The sequence below is a fragment of the Lynx rufus genome, unplaced genomic scaffold (genome assembly GCF_022079265.1).
Source record: "Lynx rufus isolate CCGP_SWC_20201006 ecotype Redwood Valley unplaced genomic scaffold, mLynRuf1.p SCAF_15, whole genome shotgun sequence".
NCBI lineage: Eukaryota > Metazoa > Chordata > Mammalia > Carnivora > Felidae > Lynx > Lynx rufus.
In genome coordinates this window covers 7,963,785-7,991,248 of record NW_025814829.1, presented here as the reverse complement: position 1 = coordinate 7,991,248, position 27,464 = coordinate 7,963,785, and the positions used below count along the sequence as shown (strand labels likewise).

At 47.1% G+C, this 27,464-nt stretch overlaps 1 protein-coding gene across 2 annotated transcripts in view; it reads left to right on the top strand.

Moving 5' to 3' along the window:
* The window catches only part of TGFB2 (transforming growth factor beta 2), an 80,770-nt gene that overhangs the window by 9,681 nt on the left and 43,625 nt on the right, over positions 1 to 27,464 (top strand). The window contains exon 2 of one of the 2 annotated variants that reach the window (XM_047077225.1): positions 5,766 to 5,849. The exons of the other annotated variant lie outside the window; for it this stretch is intronic. Within the exon in view, the coding sequence (XP_046933181.1) occupies positions 5,766 to 5,849 (84 nt within the window). The remainder of the gene's footprint in view (positions 1 to 5,765; positions 5,850 to 27,464) is intronic. 2 annotated transcript variants of the gene reach the window in all.

Genomic DNA, 27,464 nt, shown 5'->3' with positions numbered 1-27,464 from the left:
TGGAGGTTGTGAAGCTCAAACCTTCTGAAAATAGTTCAGATGCATTTCCGAGCTCCCCCCGCAGCTGTCTGCCCTTGCTGGCACGTTCCACGCGTTCCTCAGCGAGAGCACCGCTCTCGGTCAGGCCCTCCTTGCTGCCTGCATGCTGGGACCGGGGAAGCGGGCTCTTCCTGAAGCAGAGACACTGGCTTGCTGACAATGTCTATTTCAGCATGCGACGGCTTTTTTGGGAGATGTTGTTTGTTTCAGGAAATCCTGCAGCATCTTTCCAGTCTCCTGCAAGAAAAAGAAAAATGTTTGCGACTTAGACCTTGGCTCTGCTCATTTGGCTTTCCCTATCTGACCCACACCACGCTGACAAATACCACATCTGTCTTGACGAGCCGGTTCACAAATAACTACTCATTCATAACTTTAGGCTGTTGTAAGGATCCTTATTTGTTACTTCATCTTGGGAATAGGAATGCAGAGTTTGGTTCTGAGAAAGACCACAAGTCCAGCGGCCTTTGCAAATCTAGATGGAAGCACTTTTTGGTGTCTTTTAAGCGCACTAAAACATGTATGGTTTTCAAAACGTCAATGGGAATTTTCGGGAAAATATAATTTATTTTTTGAGTCTTGGACTCATTTCAGTATTGGCAATTCAGTGCTGTTTTTAGACCAGATCGATCAGAGATTATTCTCTCTAGACCAGATTCGGCAGTGGAACAGTGGTTCCCCTTGGGACTTTGGTTCTTATTTGGTCATTTATTTTTCCATCCATTGGCTGAATCTCATTTTCACTTCTGCTTTGACGTCTTAATGACAATACCACTGAAGTCGTTGCTCCCTGCTTTATGATAAAGGCTTAGAAGTAAGTGCCTGGCTGAGAAAGCACCCAAAAGAGTGGATGACATACTCAGAGTCTACTTTAGAAGGACAAAAAAAAAAAAAAAAAAAAAAATCACAGACTGAGGACTTTTTTTTTTTTTTTTTTTTTTTTTCCCAGAAGTTAGGCGATTTGGTAAAAAGAGCTGCCCCCTCAGAGGTCTGTTTGGGCTTTCTGAGGGGAAGTGTTCCCACATCCAAGCTCATACCTTGGCATTTGGGGCTCTGGATGTTAGTGGGGAAGAAACAGAGATGGGAGTGAGCCAGAATTCCTAGCTTTAACTGGAAGTAGCTGGACAAGAACCAGAGCTGAGTTCTGGCCGCCTCCTCAAGCTCGGAAGGATCCGTGCTCACCTGTAGATATGTCTTTTGGGGCACCTGAGTGTCTCACTTGGTTGAGCATCCAGCTTTGGCTCGGGTCATGATCTCGCAGTTGGTGAATTCGAGCCCCACATCAGGCTCACTGCTGTTGGCATAGAGCCCACTTTGGATCCTCTGTCCCCCTTTCTCTGTCTCTCCCCTGCTCACACACGCTCTCTCTCTCTCTCTCTCTCTCTCTCTCTCATAAATAAATAGTCTGTTAAAAAGTCATGTTGATTTGAATAATAATTTAGTCACTCATTTGTACCCCTCTGAGTATAAAGCCCTAGTTAAGTATGTTAATGAAAGTGAAGTATGTTAATGGAAGTTAATGGAAGTCACTGGTTAATGGAAGTTACTGGTCAGTTGTATGAACTAAACCCTGAACCGCCACTGTTTTGCCTACTCCCTAAACTTGTGCTTCTCTCCCCCATAGAGTAAGGCGACTGGTGCTAATTTGTCTTGGAGAGAGACATATTTTGGGAGAATTCCACTGTCACAAAATGTCACCGTCAACAATGAAACTATGTGTAGAGAGTCATGTCTAATTTCATTAATTCTTTGGCACTAGTATCCAGATTCTAGAAAGAGGGTCTCGAGCCCAGCTGACCCCGAGTCATTATACATTTGGGATCAGCAGTCTGCCCTCTCTCAGTAACATTTGCTGGGAATTCGCGAAGTAGAGACTCACTGTAGTAAGTGTTGGGAAGAAATGATAGTACCCACGTACGAAACTGCTGCAGTCATGAGAAGGATGTTTGTGGGGCAGGTTTGGAGGGATTGAGGTGGGGACTAATTCCACACCAAGTTTACTGGAGCATTTGTAATGGCATTTAATTATGGTTAAGCTATCTTGCAGCCAGAAATGCTTTCTCTTTCGTAGACACTTTCACACTACAAAAAAACACTACTTACCCAGAAAAGTAGACTTTATGAGAGGCTGATTTTTCCCTGATCCACCTGGTTGGATTGCCTCAAGGTCAAGTGAGATTTTGTAAAAGTCCTTTTTGAACTATAAGTCACAAATACCTATACTAAAGTTTCTCAAATTTTACCATGCAAAAGAATTCCCTATGTCAATAGTAGTGCTTGTTATAAATGGGGTTTCTCAAACTTTTGTCTCCTACCCTCCATCCACACTGGGATTCAGTAGTTTTATTTATTTAAAAAAAATTAAATGTTGATTTATTTTTCAGAGACAGAGAGAGACAGAGCGGGAGCAAGGGAGGGGCAGAGAGAGAGGGAGACACAGAATCTGAAGCAGGCTCCAGGCTCCGAGCTGTCAGCGCAGAGCCCGACACGGGCCTCCAACTCAGGAACTGTGAGATCATGACCTGAGCTGAAGTCAGATGCTTAACCGACTGAGGCACCCAGGGTGCCCCGGGATTCAGTAGTTTTAAGGTGGGCTCCAGAAACCTGCCCTTTGACAAGAAAGCCAGGTGATTCTTAGGCAGGAGCTCCAGAAGACGCCCCGGAAACACTCTGTTTTTGTTTTGTTCCTTAGCTTTATTCCTTAGCTGTGTCATCACAGGCAAAATGAACCTTACAACTTTTACAGTTAATATCGTCATCTTTTAGGCATTTTGCAAACTACCCATGCAAAATTTTAATTCAGGACCATTTCTATCTTCCGACGTAACACGAGTGATAGTCCTCCATTATCAGTCAGTGAGTGCCCAAATACTTCTAAAAAGGACTGTTTCTCTAAAACTAATTCATGTCTTGGAATTTCATAGGTGTTCACACTTTATACAGCATTTCATACATATCCAAAGACTCATTGATCTAAAAAAGCATATTCCTACCACCGTGCCACTTTAGTCATATGGATTGTTGAGACTGATTTTTTTAAAAACGAAGAATTGCTTTCTTTAACCTAAATAATCACTATTAGCATCACTTCTGTCTCCATCCGATTTCCGGTCTTTACTTCTGCACAATGGATCAGCACCAGAGCGCCCTGTCTTTTGGCCTTGCTCAAAAGCAAACAAACAAAACAAAGCAAGAAAATAAGGAAAGAAAGGATTTAATACAGCAGCTTTATAACAGAGTAAAAGTAAACCAAAGGTGCATACTTGAAGACTACTTGCTGGAAATTGCAAATGACGGTAGTTACCTTGCCTTGGTCCCACCCAGACTTCCTCTGACCTGGGTGACCTGGGGCATTTCAGAGATCGGGATTCTGTTACTAGAACTGTCCCTCTTCCGGCACCACGACATCCACTGGCCTGAAGAAGGTGCTGTTTCCCAGGAAAAGGAGTTAAATCCCCCCAAGAAATGCACAGGGCCATAGTTGGAAGAAAAAGTGTTGCTAGCCAAGCGACTTCCTCTGCATATTCTGCTTTTCTCTGGCTATAGTCTTGGAGATTTTTATTTGAGATAACTTTCAGCATCTCTTGTTAGAGGTCAGATATGAATGAGGATTTTGTTTGACTTGCTAATCTTGCGACAAACAGTTTATACCCAGTGTAGCTTCCTGTCTTGGCTGACGGGTTATTCGAGGGAATTTTCTCCCTGTTAAGGCTGTGTAGAGGCTCTGAAAATAAACAACATGGTTGCTCATTGGGGAGAACACGTGTGAGCAGATGCCGGCTGGTAGCGGCATATGGTGGCAAGATGATAGTGGCATATTGCAGAAACCTGGGTGTTGGCCTTCGTCTTCCATGCCATCCGGGCCATCCGGAGTCCCAGAGTCTCCACGAAACAGGGCTCTGACCGGAAAGTGTAACCCACAGAAATGTGAAAGCATGGCCTTGGGGTCTTGGTAGTGGGCGGAACATTGGAGACGGTAAGTTACAGGGTATGGAAGAAAAAAAAAAAAGGCTTCCTTATCCATTTTCAAAGTGAGAGATAAAATAGGCACAAATCTGGCAAAAAAAAAAAAAAAAAAAAAGAGAGAGAGAGAGAGAGAGAGAGAGAGAGAAGCATCCACCCACAAGGCTTTTGTCTTTGGTCAAAAGAAGTTTGCAAGTCAGGTCTGAAGAGTGGCAGTGATAACCGCTTTTGGAGGACGTACCCTAGGTGAACAGAAGGTACATGAATTTTACATCTGGGTGGGGAGCTCGGGAAGAAGTAGGTTCACACCAGGTCTGGAAGCCGGTCGGGGATTCGTCTATCAGATGAGATAACTCATAGTATTACGTCCCTCGATCACCTTCAATTTGCCAGTGTCATTGTGATCTTCTAAAACCCCTCAGGGGTAGCGTTACATATGCTTCATCTTACAGAAACAGAGGTTTGGGTAAGTCCAGGGATTTGTTCAGAGTTTCACAGGAAACCAGGGACAGGGTAAAGGTTTCAGTCTACATTTTGTTTTTTTTAATGTTTATTTATTTTTGAGAGAGAGAGACAGAGACAGAGACAGAGCCAAAACTGGGGAGGAGCACACAGAGAGGGAGACACAGAATCCAAAGCAGGCTCCAGGCTCTGAGCTGTTAGCACAGAGCCTGACGCGGGGCTTGAACCCACAAACTGCAAGATCACCACCTGACCTGAAGTCGGACGCTTAACCGACTGAGCCACCCAGGCGCCCCTCAGTCTACATGTTCTTATGCAAAAATCCATTTGTCACTCACTCCACCCCAGACAGAACACTCAAGAGTGTTTTCTCTTCAATTAGAGGTATTTTTCGGTGCATTTTCTTTTATAAAAATATGGTGGGCGATATACGAGATGTAGTTGCTGTTACTTTAGAGAAAGAAAAGTTCAAAATTTCATGACGGGATAACTGTCATGGCAGATGCGTTTAATCCATCCCACGCAGCCCTAGATTTCTAAACTGTAGCTCAGCAGCCCCGAACCAAGATCCACTCGCATTTTTGACTTATTCGAAGAGTTTCCACACGCGGGTTAGAAATGACGATGGGGGGGCGCCTGGGTGGCGCAGTCGGTTAAGCGTCCGACTTCAGCCAGGTCACGATCTCGCGGTCCATGAGTTCGAGCCCCGCGTCAGGCTCTGGGCTGATGGTTCGGAGCCTGGAGCCTGTTTCCGATTCTGTGTCTCCCTCTCTCTCTGCCCCTCCCCCGTTCATGCTCTGTCTCTCTCTGTCCCAAAATAAATAAAAAAAAAAAAACGTTGAAAAAAAAATTAAAAAAAAAAAAAAAAAGAAATGACGATGGGGGTTTTAAGAAAACTGAAATCTAGGCCAACCAAATGAAACATTCAGTTTCATTCACAATAGGTAGGCTGTCTTTTGTCAAAGGAGGTCAAGGCCCTTCCTGTTCATCTTTAATGTAAGTCACGGTATTTATTTTACCATTTCCGTATATAAATTGTGCATTGTCATTTTGACGCTAGAGCTAAGTGTTAAAGGGAAAACGGAATTCAGGAGCATGGCTGGTGGTTAAGAGATCAACAGATCTGGGACCAGAATCCAGAATCCCTCGTAACTCCTTGGTCCCTGAGTAGCAGGGACCTTATGTATGTGGGGGAATAAGTATGTTCAGAGAGGCCCCTTGGACTTTGAATCTTTGTATAGCTCTGTGCGAGGCGTCTCCTCAGTAAAATAGCTAATGACTGTGCTTTTTAAAACTCCTAGCTGTCTGCCCAGTTGTTACAACACCCTCTGGCTCAGTGGGCAGCTTGTGTTCCAGACATTCCCAGGTGCTCTGTGGGTACCTTGGTGAGTATACTTGTCTGCTTTATACCTCATTTGATGTAGTGACATCCAGTCCATCTTTCGTGTGTGTCTCCTGTGGGGAACTTGTCAGAGGCAAGATAGAATTCTGACGTGCAGCCTTGTTGCTGAATAGTCACAAAGGCGCCCCAAAGTGTCAGTCACAGTTTACCTGAGAAAAAGTTGTGAACAGCTTTGCAGTAACTGATGACTTAATTGTTGTATGTGAAAGAACGGATTGTGGGTATATGACGTGTGTGTCCCGGGGGGTGGCATAGTGATCCGAAAGACGGGTCTGCGACACCACCCCCCCGACCCATGGAGGATGCTTTCTGAGGGGTTGAACAGCATGGCCAAAACATCAAGTGTCATTTGTTTGTTATCTTTTTTGCATCTATGTTCTTCTGCCCGGCATACAGTAGTTGCTCAATTAATGTTTCTTGTACTCGACTGAAGGGGAAGAAGGAGCTTTTCTTCTTCATAGGGAAGCCTAGGGGAAAGTTGCCATTATCTGTGACCTTCATGGTGTCATTTGTGGGTTGCCTGAGAGTGGATTGTCATGGGTCAGGCCTTTGGCCGACTGGACGTGGGAGCTGGCCACTCAGCCCTGACCCTCAGCACAAGCGCACACCCCTCAGAGCCAGTACCACGTGCGAGGCCGAGGGGCACTGAAGCCAGCGGTCTCAGTGCTTTCTGATTCGAAACGGTAATCAATTCAGCCAGCCTTTATTGAGTGCCTACTGTATGCCGAGCAGGGAGACCACAGCACAATAGGACTCAGATGATCCTGAGGTATTCAAGAACTCAGGGGTCCGAAGTTGCCCCTGATCCATGTTCAGGAAGAAATGAAATGAATTTGCAATCCTGGCATTGGTTCACTTGCATTTTTGAGACCCCAAGAAGGTTTGGGTGATATTGGTGCTAAATGTGGGCGGAGGTCCCGGATAGGGACAAAAGAAATGTTTTTATTACCCTGGTAGATACCTGATTCACTGGTATATCCTCCTCTGCAATGTACCATGCCCAACCTTGCTTCTTAGGAATCAAGGAATGAAGGATTAAAGTAGTTTATTTCCAATGGGCTAGTCCGGGTTTCCTCAAAAAGAACTGATTCTACTGAGACGATACATTTATTTTCATGCACTGAAGTGGCTAAGAACTGCCATGTGAAAAGAGTGAAAAGTTTAATCCATGCTTTTAGATTTCCCTTTTGTGAGACAGATTATATTTTGTTTTCGGTCCGTAATTTGTATTTCATTTCACTGTCCAAACCAAGAAGAGTTCATTGTCTGGTGTTTGTCCCACTAGCTTTTTGGAAAAGGAAAGGGAGGATGGAATGAGAGGAGGAAAACATTTGTTGACTCCCTCCTGTGTCCCTGGCATTTAAGAGGCATCATCCTGACCCCTTCCCCGTGTCGGTGGGTTGGGCACGGCCTGGATGACGATCCCCACGTGTCAGGAGACCGTGGCTTGGACAGGGAAAGACCCTGTCCTCGGGCACAGCACAGGCAAAGCCAGAATCTGAATTCAGGTCTGGCCTCCACGCCCTCCACCAGGCCACGGAGCTCCCACACTTTCCTGCCTCCTTTTTGCGTCCCCTTTGAAATCTCGCCCCCTTCATTTTTCTCACTTTCTCGGTGACTACTTGGGGTTCGTTTCCTTGTCCGCTTTTCTTCCCCTAGTAAACGAGTTGAGAGCCCCACTCTGCTTCCTTGTGTGGTTTTTCCTCTCAGACACTCCTCACTTGGGGTTATTTTCGGTCATTTAATTGCTACAAGCTTCCTTCTTTCTTTGGTGAAAAAAAAAAAAAAAAAAAAACACTGGAAACCCACCCTGCTCTTCAGCGAGTCTGGGAAGATCAGGAGTGTCTCCGAGGGTGTGGAAAGGAGAGATAGGGCACCAGCCCCATGTCGATTCCCGTACAGTGGGAGGCTCTGTCACCCCACCCCCGGCCTCAGGCCTGTGGGAAGAGCCCGCGGACCCCTTTCAGACCTTCCATAGAAGACCGCTGAGCAGTGGGGCTCTGCATTTTTTTTTTTTTTTGTCTCTGTTCTTAGAAATAGTAATTGAGTAAAAATGTAAGTGAGTGGGTGCCAGGGGGCAAGTGTCCAGGGTCAGGGTGAATTTCTCCATGCTGAGTGTGATCCTGAGCGCTCGTTAAGTGGAGGCTGGCCTGTGCCAAGCGGCTCCACGGCCATCCCTGTCACCTTGTGTGAACCGCCTCTCCCTTCCAAGGAGATGTTGGGAGCGGCCGGAGGGAGCTGGGCCTGTGGCGCCTCTTGCTGTTCTCACTCTCTAACCTGGGTGTAGTTGATAACTCCGTGTTCTGACACCCACGACTGGACTGGCGGTGCTGATGCTTCATCAGCTGGAAATGAAATCCTCTGGAGGACGAAATGGTCCTTGCTTCTCACAGCCCATGTGGCTGCTGAATCATTTTTCTCTTTTTAAATTCATCACCACCCCCCCCCCCCCCCAACATCTTGGTTGAGATCAGGTTAGCCTGCCTGAAGCTTTTCCTAATGAGATAGAAGAAGCCAGAAGATCAGCAGCTGGAACGGGCTCCCTGTGGATAAATGGATTGAAAATTGTGAAGGCAAATTCATTCAGGTGGTTTGGGGTTTTGTTTTGGTTTTGGTTTCGGTTTTTTTGGTTTTTTTTTTTTTTTTTTGAGAATTTACTGAATGAGAGGCTGTTAAGTAGCCCCGTGAAGGTTTAAAGATGGTGTGTCTCAAAGCGTGGCCTGCATTTGTATCTCCCGAGGGTGTCACAGAAAGCAGATCCCCTGGCCTGGTCTCAGACCAGATCCGTGGATCTCAAGATCCGTGGAGGGGGGCGGGGGCAGTGGAGGCACCTGGACACCTAAGCAGACACCGAGGGCTGTTCTGACCTCACTCGCGCGTGTGGATGCTCCGATTGTGCAGGTCTGTGTACTCACAGCCCTTCAGCATGGAAGGATTCAGACCCAGTAGGGCTTCGGTTTGATCAGCTGGTCCTGCAAGCGTGGGACCCTTAATCCACGGCACAGCAGAATCTTGGCCCCGCGCCTTCCATTCTCCCACGCGCGTGCAGATACCGAGGGTATTGAAATGTGTCAATAGTGTCACACATTTCCCTTGCTCACTCTTCACCACAGAGGGAGCGATGAGTGCGGAAGGAAATAAATTAGACACACGGGGTAATGGGTGCCTCGTTTGGAAGTTATGCATGGGGGTGAGTTTTTCCGCTCAAGTGCCTTCAACCGGGCGACTGTGAGTGGAAGGAGAATTTGGAAAACTCGTGTGTTATGTGTAAGTGACGTAGATAACGTATAAGTCAATGTATAGTGTTTAATTTCTTGAGGTTCTGTTGGATCAAAGCACTGCCGGCCTCTTCATGGCCTGAATTCCGTTCTCAGACATTCCACGGGGTAAGGATCTAGCCGACAATGGAATGTAAACTCTACTCACTCTCTCAGCCAAACTCAGCTTTGAGTAACGGCAGTTTCCTCTTTCCAAATGCTGTTTTTCTCAACGAGAGGTAGTAGAGCAGGTGCAAATCTGACCAGCTATTGAAAAGAAAAGTTAATGATAAATTGCTTGGTATCTATGCAGTCCTGTACCTCCTGTTATTCTGATGTGGTTTTGGAACCGTAAGTATTTTGAATCCGGCCACACATTATGGATATTCTGTAACTACTGTAGGATTTTGGGGCTCTCAAACTATTTACAGAAATGTTCGGTTCTACATGGACTATATCACCAACCATCCCACACGATTGAAGTATGAAAAGAATGAAATGAATGAAAAGTATGCAAAGAATGAACGCAGATGGTATTAATATTATTTCCCCCCGGGGCGCCTGGGTGGCTCAGTCGGTTAAGTGTCCGACTTCAGCTCAGGTCACGATCTCGCGGTCCGCGAGTTCGAGCCCCGCGTCGGGCTCTGGGCTGATGGCTCAGAGCCTGGAGCCTGCTTCCGATTCTGTGCCTCCCTCTCTCTCTGCCCCTCCCCCATTCATGCTCTGTCTCTCTCTGTCTCAAAAATAAATAAACGTTAAAAAAAAAATTTAAAAAAAATACTATTTCCCCCCAAAGCTTTTAATGAAAAGATCTCTACATTAATTACAAATACAGGTACAGTTCTGAGAGAAATGAATGTCAAATGCATGCAGAGATTGTGGGAAGGCACAGGTAGAAACAGGACACTCTTATGATATTAGTTCATTCTACAGTACTTACCGAGTGTCTGCCGTGCGTCAGGCACCGATCTGGGCGCTAGTGACCCTGATCAAACAGCAAAACACCTTTGTCCTTAGAGAGGTCCACCTTTTGGAGGAAGATAAATAATTCATTTTAAAAAACGAAATAAGAATGGCAGAATTTTGAAAACGTTAGAGCGGAAAACGTGGAGCAGGGTCGTGGCTGGAGAGGGGAGTTGGAATTTCAGAGAAGCTGGGCGTGGAAGCGTTCGTGGAGAGGGTGGCATTTAAGCAGAGGCTTGAAGGAGGTCAGAGAGGAGCCTGGAGCTGTGTGGGAAAGACCACTTCTGGTAAAGGGGACAGCCAGTGCTGCTCTGGTCGTGTTCCAGGATGATCAAAAGCGTCCTAGGAGAGGAAATGAGAGAGATGGTATTGGACAGACAGGTCCTTGTAAAGCCTGTGGCTTTTCCTCTGAGCAACAGAGGGAGGATGGTGGTTTTAGTCAAGGTTGTCCTGGTGGCTGTGAAGTTGAGAATAGTCCGCAGGGTGACTGACGTAGGGGCATGAGGTGCAGTGAGGAGGTCTTCGTAATGCATCGCGACGGCCGTTTGGCAGCTGCATTTCTGTGTGAAACTTCACTATATCAAGCATTTCAAATAGTGCTGAGTTCTTCCGTTAGTAATCATCTGATAGGCAAGCTACCATGGGTTCTGTATGTAGAACATGGTTTGTTTTTAGTGTTTTAAATGAATATTCCTGAGTTATCGTCAACTCACCTGCCCTTTCTTTTCTGGGAAGAAGCTATCTGTGTTTTCAGATAACCTCTTGGGTCTCCCATCTGTGCTGACAAGTGTGGAATGGCAGAACTAGAGTTCATACTCGCTGTAATGCCTCTTCTCAGCCATCTTTGACTCAGCGGCCAGGGACACGGGGCACTAAACTCATTGGGGACGATGTACTGGCCTGAAAGAAGGACAAACTACCTTTCCTCGTGTCAACTAGAAAGTTGGGCTTAGAAGCGTATTTGGATGTGTCCAGATGTGCCTAGTGCCTTTGCCTAAACTTTGAAATGAGGTCATAAGCCAGGGAATTTGCAAAACTGTGTCTCTTATTCGTTGAAAAGCATTTCTGTTGGACCAGAGTTTGCTTTCTAACTTTTAAGTTTTGAACCGTAAGACTGGAATGTCGATCTTATTCCTTCATCCGTCTGTACGAGAAGTATCTATCCAGTCTACTGTGGGCCAAGTGTTGTGCTAGGTAGGCCAACAGATGGAGGAATGTGGTGTGGATCCTATCCCCAGGGAGCCTGTAACTGAGTGAGGAAGTCAGGCAGACCAAACCAACCAAGCAAAACCAAAAAGCCAACACCAGATGGTTGATTCTATCTAAGTAAGAGGCCCGATTCTAAATAAGAAGAATTGCTTAACTTGTCCTGGAGAGGTGAAGGAGGTCTTCCTGGGGGAGGTGATACCTGCCGCTTGAGGGACAACCTTTGAAATTACCGTTGGGCAGTCCTCAAGCAGCAATAGGAAGCCGTGTAAGCTCTCTGGAAGAAGAGATTTCCCTTTTTGTATTATTTCCTTCCTCTCTGAGTTTGCATGACTACCATCTTAATCATGAAACAGCAGAGCACTTGGTGTGGTCTTTGAAAAAACTGATACATTCCTTAAGGAGACCCACTTGGAAATACTGAGCCTAGGGGATAGGAGTTTTATATCAAGTATTTCTTATCCAAGGCTGATACATTCAGCAGACACAATTTGCCTGTTGCCTATAAAATCCATTAGATGGTGATGTGTTGTGGTCACATGGGATTCTGTGGAATGTGGCATTATTTTACAAGCTCAAGGTCACTATCTAGAGCTTTTTTCTTCCTCTTAATGGCATACCCCCAAAATTGACCTCTCGCTCATATTATAAGGATTTTTGGGTTGGCTATGGCTTTGCTCGATGACATCCTCATTCCGGGACCCAGGTAAAGGAGCAGCCTCTAACTTGGGCATGCTGACCTCCTGGCTGGACCAGGAGATATGGCCGTTTTCCATGCCCAGGTTCCATTGGCCACACCTGATTTCAACAGCACAGGAAGGGAGCACAAAAGTGAACACCAGGGGGCAATGGGTCCAGGGGAGAGGGGCAGACATTTTGAACAACTGATACCATTCACCACAGTGTAGGTGGAGGAGTTGGGGAAGGAAGAAAGATTTCATTCATGCCGAAAACTTTCTGTATCGTGTGTGTGACGTGATTGGATTCACACTCTTGCTTTGTCTGTGGAATTATGGGGACTTTTACAATGGATATTTACTGAATAATTAGTAGGTTGATTTTATAAGACAGACATAAATGTCATTCTCCATTTTTATCTGGTATAAATGGCGCAGTTGGCAAGTACTGGGTTTTTGAAGGAAGCCCTGATGTGTTAGGTGAAACTTACGTATGTCCGGGAAAGCCTAAAACTCAAGCTTGCCTCCCCAACATGTAGTGTAGTGACGTCCCGTAGCCTCAGGGTTTCAGACTGCCACCATGGTCCTGACGCGCCCAGCAGTATCTGATAGATGTTGTCCCCAGTAAGACCCAGGCTGCGTCCCAGGAGAGTAGGTCACAAGATGCGTGTGAGTTCCATCCCCGTTTGACAATGGAAACGTCACGGGCCGTGTGGTTGCCTAGAATCCTGTCCAACCCGAACCTTGGTCTCCTGACAGCGACCTACTAGGTAGGTTGCTTAGACTCATGCTCCCTCTTGCTGTGTCCAGTGAGCAAATGGAGAGTGACCCTGCGGGCATGGGGCATCTCCCGTGTGACTCTCAACACAGTGACAACCGCCTGTCCGTGCTGATGGCCCCTGAGCAAGCTCGGTGGCTTGGTCTGGCACACTCATAATCATCTCCACGGCCTGTCCCTAGTGGCCGCAGATGATGGGCTTTTCCATCCTGCCCTTGAGGTCTGTGGTGGGAAAGAGCAGAAAAAAATGAAAGCATTGTTTTGCGCACGGCTGGACATCTGTGTCTCTGAATCGGCCCGCTGTGTGCCTGGGGCAGCTGCTGGGGCTGTTTTGCTGAATGTGAACTTTGTCCGCTGACTCGAGTCACAATTGGTCTTGGATCCTCTGAAATCGAAACGGTCAGACCACGTTTTTCTAATATTCAGTTGGATCGTACCTTTGCTCTGAAGTGGAGCTGACTCGCATGCGTTGGTGCCGGCAGCAGGGGTTGCGTCTCTGTTTTCCTGGTCAGTGTGGCTTGTTTTTCCAAGGCTGCTACTTACCTTGTCCGCTGCCCACACTCAGGGGAGCGAGAGGGCGGCTCCCTCTGGAACTGTGGCCACGGACGCTTCAGGGCTTGTTGCCTTGAGTGTGAGTGTTAGGGAGAGGGCGGTCTTTTCGGAGAGGGATCAGGGGAGCACCAAGGACAGCTAACCTACAGGTTCGCTGGCCCCGTGGCAGGGACTTGGCCGTGGACTTCAGATAACACCGTGCTCAGACCCTTCATTGGAAGCATTGACTGTCGACACCTCGGTCGCCGTCTGAGGGCTGTAGTGTCGAGATTCTCCGCGTCGCTGCGCACTGAGTCACCTAGGGGGCATTTGATATGCTGAGGGCCACCTCCCGAAGTTCTGACTCAGCTGGTGGGGGCAGGGGAGGAACGGGCATCTTTTGTTTTCCAAAGAACCCCAGGTGATTCTAATGTTCAGCTAGAGTGGAGAACCTCTGTTTTGGGGGCTTCCATAGCTTTCGTTGAAACTATGATTTTCTGTCCAGCTAGAGTGAATTTCTGCATGAAGAAAAGGCATATGTTTGAGTAGGGGTATTGGTAGAGGGAGAGGGCAGTTTCTGTCTTTAGTAACGTTAATTAAGGTGAAAAATAATGCCAACGCTGGCCATCGGTTATCGAATAGCTGCACTAGGTGCCGTGCTAAATATTAGCCTTACAAGGTAAACACAATTATCATTCTCCGTTTGACAGGTAAGGAAACCAAGGCTTAGAGGCATCATGGAATTTCCCCACAGTCACCCAGCTAATAAGTGACAGAGCCAGAACTCGAACTTGGTCTCTCTGACTCCAAAGCTCATCCTATCAGTCAGGCCCCTGAGATGATAAACTTAACTATAAAATTTTGGATGAAAGGATGAGATGTCAGAAAAGGGGCATTCACTGAGAATAATATGCGTCTATAGTATTAAGAAATTATTCTTTTTTGAAAAAAGAAAAAATGTTATGTTTGGATGTCTTCGTTCTTTTCCCTTAAATACGGTATTTTGCTCCTAAAAACCTAGGAAAGTTCAAGGCACGCGCCAGAACCTGAGGGCTTGAACACGGATGTGGGAATTAGGCGGTGACTTCCGAGTTTAGCGCGTCTGTGTTCCGTGTTCCCCATTTGGGGAATGGAAATGGTTTCTTGTGATGTGAACTGCCATGAAGTGTGGTGCCTCCTTGTAGTTCTTCTGTCCAGATCGCGGAATCACTGGGGTGTGGAACACAAAATCCGGGCGTCTCTCGTTTTGTTCCTTGGTTAGACCAACCTTTCTGTGGTTATCGTTGTTGTTTTTGTGCAGGCTGGTAAATCTGAGTCCTTACTTAAACTACAGCATTTATCCTTGAATGCCTGTTAAAAGTCCAGAATGGTACCAGGCTAAGGCCCTAGAGATTCTACCACCTGCTCCTGGCAGTCCTACCTATCCCCATACATATGAAAGAATGTTGTAGATTCGGGCACCTAGTAACTATTTGTTGAATGAGGGAGTGAATGAATTTTGCAAATATGGGCCATGATTGAAACAGTGCCTTCCATGTTGCTAAGGATTTCTCGGGGAGATGAGAAAGATCTTAGTTAATGGGTAAGCTTCCAGTTTCTGCCTGGGGCCACATAGTCTGGTAGCCAACTCCTAATTGCCTACCTGGGAGACCTTTCTGTACACAAAGCGTAGCAATATGAATGGGCTTGAAAACATCACCAGCCTCTGCTTATCTCTCTTAGCCTTGATGAAAGGAGGCTGACTTGTTCTTCAGCTGGCAGTAGTGTCTTTCATATTATAAGTTAGAAAAAGGGCACGGGAGGAGCAGGAGGAGGCGCTACCTCCCAGCCCGTGTGAAAGAGGAGAAGCCCCACTCTGATGCTGGCTTGCCATGCAGAGTCCTACGGGGACACCTGGATTGCACCCTGCTCCCTCTGCGAGTTCACACTGCTGTCACTGGAGTTATAAAGGGACGGTTAGGCCTGTGTTCTTGGGTCTTTAGCCAGACAGCACAAGTATTTTTAGGGCCCTTCTTGTCTCAATCTGATTTCTGCTCGAAACTTTAACACATGCAGGCTGCACTGGAATGACTTTTAAACTACTCTCTGGGTAGTGTCGAAGGGGGTGGATTAGCACTACAGCCTTTAAGCAGCGCTTTTTTTTTTCTTTTTCTTTTTTTCTTTCTTTCTTTCTTTCTTTTTTTTTTTTTTTTTTTATTGCTAAATATCCAACAGGCTGAACGGAGGAAATTCAAGTCTAACCCTGGAGGGACCCCTGTTTAGTCATCTGTCTAGACAGACGGGTTCATATAATGGGCCTCTCTGTTTCTTTTGCTTTGTTATAACAGACGGTGGTCCCTTCCTTTAAACTTGTGAAGATGACAGCCTTTGGTTTTTTTGATCCTAACCTATGGTTGATAAAGCCAAGAAAGTGACTCACACATGAGCCAAAGATGACTCTTGAGTGTGGCACTTAGTCTATGATATAATAGAAAGAAAATACAGGCTTTGCATAAAAGAGACCTGGATAAAATCCTAACGGTGTAATATCGGGCAGGTCAGCTACCTTCTCTGAACCTCATCTTTCTCTTCTCTAAAATGAGAACGAATTTTTAAAAATCTGCTTCTTAAGGGGACTTCAAAAAAATAATACATAAAAATAACTTGCACAGGGTAGGGGCTAAGTAAACCGTCATCATTCATTCATCCATTCATTCATTTCAGGGTGATCGGTGACATCTTCACTTTCTAGCTTTTGTATCCTGAGAACTATAGAGAAACCATAAATTCCAGCCCATGTTTTTTAATATTCAATTTCCATACGTTGAGAAAACCAAGCATACATTTTTTAAAAAGTCTATGAAAAGAATTTTAAGAAGTGCCAGCAACTTTGATAAGAGGAAATAATATCAGAGATACTGTTTAAAAATTGATGGAAGTAAGTAAGGCAGAATGACATTCTTTGTCTTCTCGGAGGGCTTGAAGCTCTCAGAACTTGCCTAAAAGGACTATGTGTGTTGTTAACTCTTTCTGCAACGAAGTGGGTACATCTGCCTCCCTTGTTGTGTCTCTAATCCCTGCCTGGCTTGTCCCTGGGAACACTGATGTGGAAAATTTTGTTTTATTCAGTTTAATTCGGTAAATATTTACTGAGCATATAGTGCCTCAAGGGCTTGGTACCTGAACCACACGGGCGGATAAAAAGCGGGTCCCTTCTGGAAGAGGCAGTGCGCACTGCCCAGAGGAATACGCTGGGGTCACATAATCCAGATACAGTCGAGGTGGCACTGTTTCTAGTTCCATATGTTGGGTTGGGCATGTTTCCTGTTTAAGCCTCAGTTTCTTATCTTCCACCAAAATGGGATAATCCTGGTGGGGTACGCGACGGATGGCACGCCTTTCCAAACAAGTCATGTTCCTTTTATTGCTGTAATTTTTAAATTGTTATTGTTCTATTACATCTGCCCTCAAGTAACTTGTAGCCTGCTTGTGGGGACAGGTCTATACACTGGCAACCCTCTACAAAGCAGAATCGTAGAAAATTGCTGAATGATATTTACAACAAAGGACAATGGTAGCACAAGGGCAAGGTGGTTGGTTAACGAAACCACCTTTTAAGAGAAGCTACCTGTACTTGTCCACGGAACAGTGTGTGTACCTCAGCGCGAATAGCCACAGCCTTACAAGGAGAAGGGAACTAGAAAAAACTCAGCCTGTTCTTCAGCCGTGGAAGGACAGAAGCAAACGAGGTCTATGTCGATAACAAAGCTTTTCACATTTCATAGTACAGTTCGTGACATTCTCCTACATTGAAATTCCATTAGAACCCAGCGCTATACGTGGCTTCGGATATGGTATGTCTGACTCATGTCTCTTTCAATACAACTGCAATCAATAAAAAACCCCAGTAAAATGTGGTTAACCACAAGGACATCCCTCCCCACCAACCCCACCCCCAAATCAGCACTGTGATTCATTCAGCTCAGTGCTCCTCCCCCTAATATACTTTATATGGAGAGAGACTTAGCCTTCTTCAAGTACAAAGAACAGAAGTCCTGTTCTGTTGCTTGGTGCCTGAGCCTTGGTGGGATAGCTTTGCCCCTGCTGACCCCCGGGAAGCCCAGTCCTCTCCTCTACCTTGTCCGGCTGTGGCCAGAGAGAAAGTCTACCCCATGTCATGGGGTTGTGAGATAGATGCCTCCAAAGGATGCAGTCCGAGGTCCTAGAGGGTCTTGCTGGATACAAATTCCTTCTGTCTCTCTAACAACTATAACTGGCTTCTAACTGTTCCTCGGTAACGTGAGCGGGGGGCCCCCTGTTTGCCACCATCTCCTTAGTTCTAATTCATTGTCTATGTGGTAGTGCTTGTCTCTTCTGTTTCTTACACAGAAGGGACCTGAATGAACAGCAAGAGCTGTGGATGTGCTAGGAGGGGTGGAGGGAGCCAGGGGGACGCAGGGAGGGGACGAGAAGGGTAAGAGACAAACAGGTGTAGAAAGGGCACAAAGGTAGCCTTCACCTGCTTGCTCTTTGGGCCCATGGCCATCACCGGCTCAAGCAGCACCTTCCAGGGCCAGTGAGCCAGAGGGATGTCTGCTAGCAGGCTCGAGCTGTCCTTGAAACATGACCTTCTGTCACCCATGGGGGAAGTAAGGCCTCACTCTTACCTTTAATTGCAAAAGCAAACCAAGAGAGTGTGCGACATTTTCTTTATCCTTAGGAAAATGTTGCCCCTTTCTTTGTTCCTACCTGCGCCTCAAAGCCACCACTCGTGTGCTTTCTCAAGGTGGCCATCTGGGACGAGGTTTTATTTAAAAATTCTGAGGTTAGGGGCACCTGGGCGGCTCAGTTGTTTAAGTGTCTGACTCTTCGTTTTGGCTCAGGTCATGATCTCATGGTGTGTGAGTTCGAGCCCCCGCATTGGGCTCTGTGCTGACAGCACAGAGCCTGCCTGGGATTCTGTGTCTCCCTCTCCCTCTCCCTCTCCCTCTCCCTCTCCCTCCCCCTCTACCCCCCACCCCCACCCCGTCTGTGTCTCAAAAATAAATACATAAGAAACTGAAAAATAAGAAAAAAATTGTTGTGTTTTTCTTTTTTTCTGTTCTTATGACCGAGAAAAGTTCAGTCCTGACATCTGAATTGGTGAAGTCCAACTTTAAGTCGCTGGCTGTGATGTAATCTAATTTTACCATTTTCCTCTACTTGTTGTTAGTGGAGAAAGGAAGGCCTGGTAAAGTCTAATTGCATTTAGCTTCTTCTGCTTAAGGAACAAGTTACCCTTTGCTAGGATCTTTATATTCTGTCTTTTATTTACACTTGGTATTTGGTCAATAATAACAATAATGGCAACAACAATAACATTTACTATGTATACTTATGTAGTGCTTCTTATACTCCGGGGACTTTTCTAAGCACTTCAGAGATATTGGTTCATTTGATCCTGGCAATAATTGATAGGTATTATTATTGTCTCTATTCAACATAGGAGGAAATCAAGGCACAGAGAGAGATTAAATAACTTGCCCAAGTTCAACAGCAGTTAAGTGGTAGAGACAGGACACATACCCCCCATAGCTGTCACCTCCATGAATTAGAAGCTCCTATCAGTCACCAGTCATGTGACCCAAAAGCAGTGACTTTTCTTTTTTTCTTTTTTCTTTTATTATTATTATTTTTTTTTAATTAACGTTTATTTATTTTTGAGACAGAGAGAGACAGAGCATGAACAGGGGAGGGGCAGAGAGAGAGGGAGACACAGAATCGGAAGCAGGCTCCAGGCTCTGAGGTGTCAGCCCAGAGCCCAACGCGGGGCTTGAACTCACGGGCCGCGAGATCGTGACCTGAGCTGAAGTCGGACGCTTCACCGACTGAGCCACACAGGCGCCCCAAAAGCAGTGACTTTTGTTGCAATGCTTACAGATCTAGACTCTGGAATGAAAGTTGCTTAGGTCTGTTGTTTCGGGGAAAGGCAGTCCACTCTGGAAGTAGAGTCCACTTGGACTAAAATAGATAAATCATGTGTCTATGTATATTGGAAGCCTATGTGGCACACATATGCACAGTGCTCCTTGCGTTCTAAACAGAAAAGAGCAATCCGCATGCCAAGTTCTCTTCGGATGGCTTTAAAAAAAATAGAAAGAAACGTAGCCCTTTGATTAGCAAACAGTACAAATGTTTATAGACTTGGAGGATTTTTAATATCTTTATTTGAATTGCACAAAGCAGCCAAATGTAGTTTGGCCCTGGGCTGCAGCATATACGTGTCTGGGGCCAACAAGTAACAGCACTCGGCCCGGGATGCCAAGCATTCCAGACCTGTTACCTTGTAAGTGTAATATTTACCAGATTTTTGCTTCATCTGGTGATGAGGAGCAGAGCTGAGCCGAATTGGGGGCGGGGCAGGCCGCCTGGAAGGGAGCTGGGTGTTCAGGGGAATCTCTGAATGAGTAGGTAGCGGGGAAGGTGAACAGACATTTGCCAGGGACAGCCCTTTTGCTGACGAACTTGGAGTCCGGGAAAAAATGATAGAGGCCCAACCCGCGTGCTGGGGTGCTGACCGAGCGCCAGGCTCAGGTCCCAATCCTGTTGCACCCCCATGGCTCTGCGGGAGACGCTGTGTCATCTCCATTCCGCAGATGGGGAGCGTGCAGTCTTCAAGGCTGAAGTGGGTTGCCCGGGTTGCGTTCCAAGGTCTGTCTGTATTTTGACTTTAAGTGAAACTGGTTAAGAGCAAGGGGTGAGGGCGGCCGAGCCGGGTCAGACGAGCCCCTCCGTTGACTCTCCCTTCCTCTGGCCTTCCCAGCCACCCTCCAACTGGCTGTTAGTCACATTTTACAAATGAGGAAACTGAGGCCTAACGGAGCGAAGAGACTCGTCCCAAGGCGGGCTTTTCGGTGGCAAAGCCAGGAGTGGACTCCGGGCCGGCCGAATCACAAAACTTCAGCCTCCTTGTGCTAAAGCGGGAGTCTCCATTAGGTGCCAGCACCAAGATTACGGACAAAAGCAAACCCCAAAGCTCTGGGCAAACGCAGCGTTGTGTGCTGTTCCGAAAACAGAAGGGGCTTGAGGCAGACAGCCCGTCCTGAACCCCGTATGTCGATACACAGAGCTCGTAAATGAGATACTTTATTAGGGGTGTGTGTGTGTGTGTGTGTGTACACGTGTGCACCCGTGGGGAGTTGCAGGCTGGAGCGGACGAGCGTTATTCCCAAATCAGAGGGAGCAGCCGTTGCCAGAGAAATACACGTATCATGTCCCGTGTTTTAGTTTCGTTATCACTTCATCTGATGAGTAAATGGTGCCGAGAACAAGATCCCCAAGGTCAGCGAAAGGAGACGGTGAAAGTTCTTTCTGCCTTTACCAGATGGGCATTTCTGCCATTAGGACCCTCAACAGAGCTGTGATTTGGCAGGGGCGGGGCGGGGGAGGGGGGGTGCGCGGCGGGTGGTGCAGCGTCAGGAAATTCAGCCCCGGCCAGGGAAGCAGCCCCTCACTCCCACCCTCACCTCCGCCCCGTAGTGCTCGGGGCTGTCTTCCAATGAGGCTGGAAACATCCACAGAAGAGCCAAGAAGGCCCTGAGGCCCCGTGCGAGAGCCTTTATTCCACCACCGTGCCTGTTGCTTTGGGGGATTGTGCTTTGGTTGAATCTCACTCCGAAAGGAGTGGTTTTAGCCGAAGATGGAAAAATCATAAAAGTAAAGGGGAAATGAAGCTCCCCGGTAGTGTCGTCCGTGCAGAGACGGACCTCGAGACTTCAGCAGGCACTGGTTCTTGCCGACGCTGGCCTGGTCCGGGGACGGGCTGTGAGCACCCGGCTTCACTTCCGACTCAAAGGAGGTAGTCAGGTTCATTCTCTGGAAATTTAGCTTTTCTTCTCCCCTGGCTTCTCAGTGCCACTGGGTCCTGTGGAACATCTGGACACGGGAAACTGAGTCCATCATTTGAAACCGAAAAGCAGGAGATAGTAGGGTGACCGGTCTGCAGTGACGCAGCCAGTGCTGAGAGTCGGGATTAGGCAAAGGAGGACCGGACTTACCAACCCCGGCTCCCCAGACCGTGCGAGACCATCTTCAAACGGCTACTTCTAGTCTCTGGGGGAGCTCCCAGCTTCGCGGACATTCCTTTCCAAGCACTGGGGGCGTGTGGAGGTATGGCGTGCTGTCAGTCTTTTCGTCATTCTCTCGGTGTTTGGAAAGAAGTCTTTACGGGGGTGAGGAGGTTGTGATATGACACGAACCTACTGTAAATTGCTTTCAGAGTCTTCTTGGAAAGAATTGGGTTTTAAATTCAACATTAGATGACAAAGAAGGGTTTCAGGGAAGAGTAAAACAGCCAATGGAAAGGCAACGCTCCACCAGGAGGAAAGAAAACTGTGAAAGAGTCTTAAACTTTTGGATTCTGCCCGTGGATATTCCAGGAAAGCTGCAGAACTGGATTTATGATGTAAACAGGGGTTTAATTGGAACACTGTGAGTGCAAAAGAACCTCACGTGTAGACAGAATCTGAAATCCCTGTTTTTTCCATGTTTAATCCTCCTGGGATTTGTAAGGGATTTTTAGGAGGTTTCAGAATGCAAGGCTGGAAAGCATGTGTCTTTTAAAAAAATGTATCATCCATTGTAAATATAAACCTACACTAACAAAAACACAATAACATTCTGAACTGTAATGACAGGAGTGTTAATTTGTCCTTCGGAGGTCCCTTTCTTTTTGATGGGAAAGCTGGTAACTTGCAGGAAGGAGATTCTCAGGCTCGTCGTGGCTTCAGAGGCAACTAGAAAATCCTTGCAGAAACTGCTCATCCCTTTAACTATGATGTTTGGGAGTTTTTTACTGACGAATTTCAACAAAAGTGCATGTCAGAGGGCTCACAAAATTTGGTGATATGTTTCATGAGTCAGGTTTCAAGGAGTTAGAAATTGCAACAGAATTAACCACAAGCTTCTGAAGAACTTTCTATGAAGGGCATTTTTAAATACAAAAATATTGCCTTTGGATTTCCCCACCTAAAAAGGTAGAGAGTCAACATGTACCGACAAAAAAGTACCACATTCTGGGGCATCCCGAGAATTGTGAAATGACCTAGAATGCCTCCCCTCCACCCTTTCCTTCATTTTGGCATTGGGGAGTTTTTGTCACACATGACAATTTTGTGGTGGTGTGTCAGTTCCATAGGGATGAGATCTACAGAAAGTTTATTTAAATCATATAAAGTAATTTGCGGGGCTTTCCCCTCTTCCTCTTCCAGGACCTCTTCATTCATTAAAAAAAAAAAAACACGGAGAAAGTAAGAGACAAGGAATTCAATATCACTGGGTACTTTTCTTAGTTTTAATGACTGCATCTGGTTCTTCATTGGTTTATAGGATTAAAAAGTTATAATCCTTTTCCTGTAGAGAATCAACATACCTATGTGTGTGAGAATAGAATTAGAAAAACTTGACATGGAAAAGCATTGCAGGTATGTGGGAGATTTGAAACGCTGAGAAAAGCAAGAATGTTAAATACTCCATTATTATGAACAGGATTGTGTGTAATACGGGCTGGTGTTACCTTCTGAAGCGATGCACTACAACTGGTCCGTTGTAAGACACTTCTTTGACTGCGCCATTGACTGCCTGTGTGACCAGTGATACAGCACTTAGTCCGTCTAAGCCTTACCTCTTCATCTGCAAATGGGAACGAAAATAGGATATACCTCGTAGATTCCTTGTGAGCCTTAAAGGGGAGAATCCGGGGAAGGCTCTTAGCTGCTGGTGTTATTATTGGCCCTTTCCGTGTTGGGAGGCTGACTTTCCAGGCAGTGGATTTACCATATGTTTGCGTCACCTCACCTCTTACCTCCTTTTTTTTTTTTAAGGATTTATTTTATTTATTTTGAGAGAGAGAGAAGGAACATGTGCAAGCGGGGGAGGGGCAGAGAGAGGGAAAGAGAGAATCTCAGGCAGGCTCCGTGTTATTAGCACCGAGCCTGATATGGGGCTCTATGCCACGAACCGTGAGATCACGAACTGAGCTGAAATCAAGAGTTGGACACTGAACCAGCTGAGCCACCCAGGCGCCCCTTCACCTCCTTAAGTTCGGGGGCCATGGATAGCCCATTCCCATCCGTAAGGTGTGGCTGAAAAGGAACAGAAGGCAAAACTCCGATCTGTCTCGAATGGATGGTTAGATTGACCTGGGACCGGGAAGGGGGACCTGTAAGGCCACTCAGTGAAGCTGGGAGAGCAAACGATAGTTGGCTGCAGGTGTATTGAGGCTGCCCCGGGTGCAGGCGGAGCCCCAGGCAAGTGTCATTCATGGGACTGGTGTCACAGGGATCGCACATAACCGTCCTGAGGGTGGCTGGAGTTCTCTGCCTTGAAATCTGCACGAACCCTTCCCAAGTCTGAGGTGATGTGTTGAGTGGAAAGAACACCTGTCAGGGGTCAGGATCTGGGCTTGGTAATCGCTTGTTAGTGCTGTCCGGTCTCAAGCTCTGGGCCTCAGTTTACTTATCTGCAGAGCGAGAGATCTATCTCCAAAGTTATTTCCAGGGGACTCAGTAAGGTACTGTAAGCAAATGCTTGTTATCTTGGAATGACTTCCCGGTGTGTGGACGGCCTGAACTTCTTCAGTGATGCCTGAAAATAAGTTTAAGTACAGCTCTGTCACCTTACGCTTATTTGTCGCTTTACATTGGACAAAACGCTTGCACTAACGTCACCCTATTTGAACCTAACTGGAGCCCCGTGAACGAGTCACAAGTTCGCCAGGCACAGAGAGGCTATGGGGTCGTCCCCCAGGCAACACCGCTTCAGAGGCAAATGGGAATTCTTACTAAGAAATGGCATACACCACCCATCCCCTTCCCTGTACAGTCTGGGAGTTTTTAACCGAAGCGTTTTGATAAAACCGTATGTCAAGGCGAAGGTCAAAGTCTCCCCACTGAGCTACAGCAGACAGCATTGGGTCCGGGGCTAGCAAATCACACACACAGCGGGTCCTCCGCTGGTGAGAAGGAGCTGTGACCCAGACCTCAGGGCGGCTCCTTCAAAATCCAAATGAGGCTTTTTACGAGTTCGGTCTCTGAACTCTTGGTGTGTCTGACCCCTCCCTCTGTCCTCTTTAGGAAAACTGAACGTTCAAACTGCTAGTACCAGGCTGGCTTGATAAACTTCAGCATAGTGTGCAGATCCTCAGGGGGGTCGCCTTTGAAAGGCCATCTGGTTCTGCCATCTCTCCTTGACTCCTGTCGTAAGACTGCTCCCAAATTACCAGCTTCTTCTGTGGATAGCTTCGACCCATGGAAGGCTTGAATGAGCTTGCGTTGTTCTGGGACTTTCCACCCCCTGGTCCTTAAAGTACTACAGAACAGACCTTTATCGGAAGGAGACGTGGGGCCACGGATAGAGGGTGGACTTGGGAACAGAGAGACTCGGTTTGCAATTTCTGGCCCCTTCTCTGTTCTGGCTGTCTTCACAAGTGGCTTGCCTGTAAACCCCAGTCCTTTCACTTATACCCTGGGAGCCGCAAGGGGTGGGATGATCTAACGCAGAGCAGACGCTGTCAACAGACGGTACTTACATGAGATGTCACTAGGTTTCAAAAGATTGTGTGCGAGAAAGTGTTTTGTAAGTGGTATGTGAACGTGGGTACTTTTAATAGCAGAATCGCTAGAAGTCTCCTTCTACCCCTGGTGTAGATGGGAGTAAGCCGGGGGGTCAGCAAATCTGGTGAATCCGAGTGTGGTTTTCTAAGACACGTCCTACTGAATCGGGCTCCCCTGTGCCCACAGGTCTCTGATTCTCGTCGTTGTAAACTGAACAGCAGAGGCAGACCCGAGGGCTGCACTGAGGGTGTGCGTTTGATTCCGGAAAGCAGAGAAAAGGATGGCTCTCGTCCCCAGGGTTTTGGGTACAGCTGCAGTTTTGACATATGGGACCTCTTCTTTCTTCCTGGTTGGAAGAGTCTCCTTGACACCAGTCTCCTGGAGTAGATACAGCTTTCCTGCTGCTACTCTGGACGGTCAGTTACAATACGACCTTACGTTTTTTTGGCTACTTGTTATGTTCCTATTCATTATTTTATCTAACCCTTCACAGCAGTTCCTAGAGGCAAGAGTTGGCATTAGCTCATTAAAAACAGAAATGAGCCTGAGTCTTTGCCCTCACGCTGCTCACATCTTATGGGGTAAAAAATGTGAAGAGCTGGCTATGATATACGATACGACCAGTGCCGTTGGGGCACAAAGAGGGGAGAAATCGATTTCGCTCTGGAAGAGCTGGAACTTCTTCTGAGGAGAGGAGGCACCAAGGTTGGACCTTCCAGCATGAGTAGAATTTGCCAAATGTCAAGGGTTTCTGGGAGAAGAAGTAATGCAGCAGGGGTGTGGATGTGGTGGTGGGTCGGCATCTGGCCGGTTGGGAAATCACAGGTGCACTTAGGGCAGAATATACTGTGGCAGGGGCGGGAGGGAGGACAGATGGCAGAGGGCCCGTGAAGCTGGGAAGGTCAGCTGGGGTCACAGGGTCACAAAGCCAGTCGTGTTGTGAAGTTGTCTCTTTGAAGTTATTGGACGTTATTGTAGAGACGTCGGTGGTTGGAGATTAAGAGGGAGGAGAGGATGGGGAAGCATGGAGGCGAGCTTGCTTGGCCCCGTGGTGCCCGACCTTCTAGAAAAGGCATGCCAAGCTGTAGCCGAGTCCGTGCTTTCTAAAGCCCAGCAACCTCAGCGGAAGGCGGGGACTCTCCCAGCCTTAGACGGAAGCGTGGAGCCCAAGCCCAGCATCCTCTTAGGTGTGGAGGAACTGAGCGCGGGAGGGTTTGCTGATGCGCCACAGTGAGGGCTGTGGACAAACAGTACCGCGGTCTCTTCAGTCTCATTTCTGCAAAGCCCCTCCCTCGTTGTGCACCTTACGCCCCTTCCCAGCCTAAATGGGCACCGCTGAGACCCATTCCCACTCGACCTTTTCACTTCCCACCCTGGACTTAGGAGAAAAGCTGGTCCGATTGAAGGCTGGGAAAATAACACTGACTCCATGCTGGCCGTCTCCCTCTCTCTCTAAAGTACTTTTAGGGTTCTGGGATCCTCCTCCAAGATATTTGAGGGTGCCAAAGCGTGCCATGAAGTTCATGTCTCTGTTGGTCTTACCCCATCCCCTTATCACCCACCTACTCAGTGTTATTCGTCATAGAAATGAACGCAGCCAGGGGCTTCTCAATCAGTTAAGCATCCGACTTCGCCTCAGGTCATGTTCTCACTGTTCAAGAGTTTAGAGTTTGAGCCCCACGTCGTCAGGCTCTGTGCTGACAGCATGGAGCTTGCTTGCAATTCTCTCTTTCTCTCTCTCTCTCTCTCTCTCTTCCTCTATCTCCTTCTCTCTCTCTCTCTCTGCCCCTCCTTCACTCACACTTTCTCTCTCTTTCAAAATAAATAAATATACTTAAAAAAAAAAGAAATGAATGCAGTCTGGAAGGTCCACCAAGAGCAGAGCCACACATCTATGTGTTCTGCAAGATTAGAATCCATAGTTAGAGGACACAGTACGCCCACAGAGCAGTGGGTGTGAGATGAGACATAGGGTAGAGTTACAGCATTCTGGAGAAGCCATATTTGCCTTTTTGAGCCCTCCTCGCTTCCCTCCTACAACAAAAGCATAATGTGTGGTCAGCTGGTTTCAAAAAAAAAAAAAAAATTAGCAAAGGGATCAGTTGGAGTTTGTAAAAGTCCATCTGTGTTTGGGCTGCACTGATTGTCTGTCCAAGCAGAATGGCCTCCGTGAGGCCATCTTAGGGGAAGGGAGCCCACAGCTGGTGCTCCACATCCAAAGGGAAATTCTAAAGCGCTGTACAGGCGCCTGGGTGGCTCAGCCGGCTCAGCGTCCAACTCTTGATTTCAGCTCAGGTCCTGATCTCACAGTTCATGAAATTGAGCCCCACATCAGGCTCTGCAGACAACATGGAGCCTGCTTGGGATTCTCTCTCCCTGTGTGTGTCTCTCTCTCTCTGCCCCTCCCCTGCTCTTTCTCAGAATTAATACACACACACACACACACACACACACACACACACATTTATTTATATAAACTCCCAGACTCTCTCTGAATTCTGAAAAGTGATTTTGTCATTGAGGCTGACGGTCAAAAGGTGCCTCAAAGTCTTTGTTGCGGCCACCGCGGTAGCTGCCTGTGGTCCAGTCTCTCCCTCCCCACCATGGAAGAGAGCA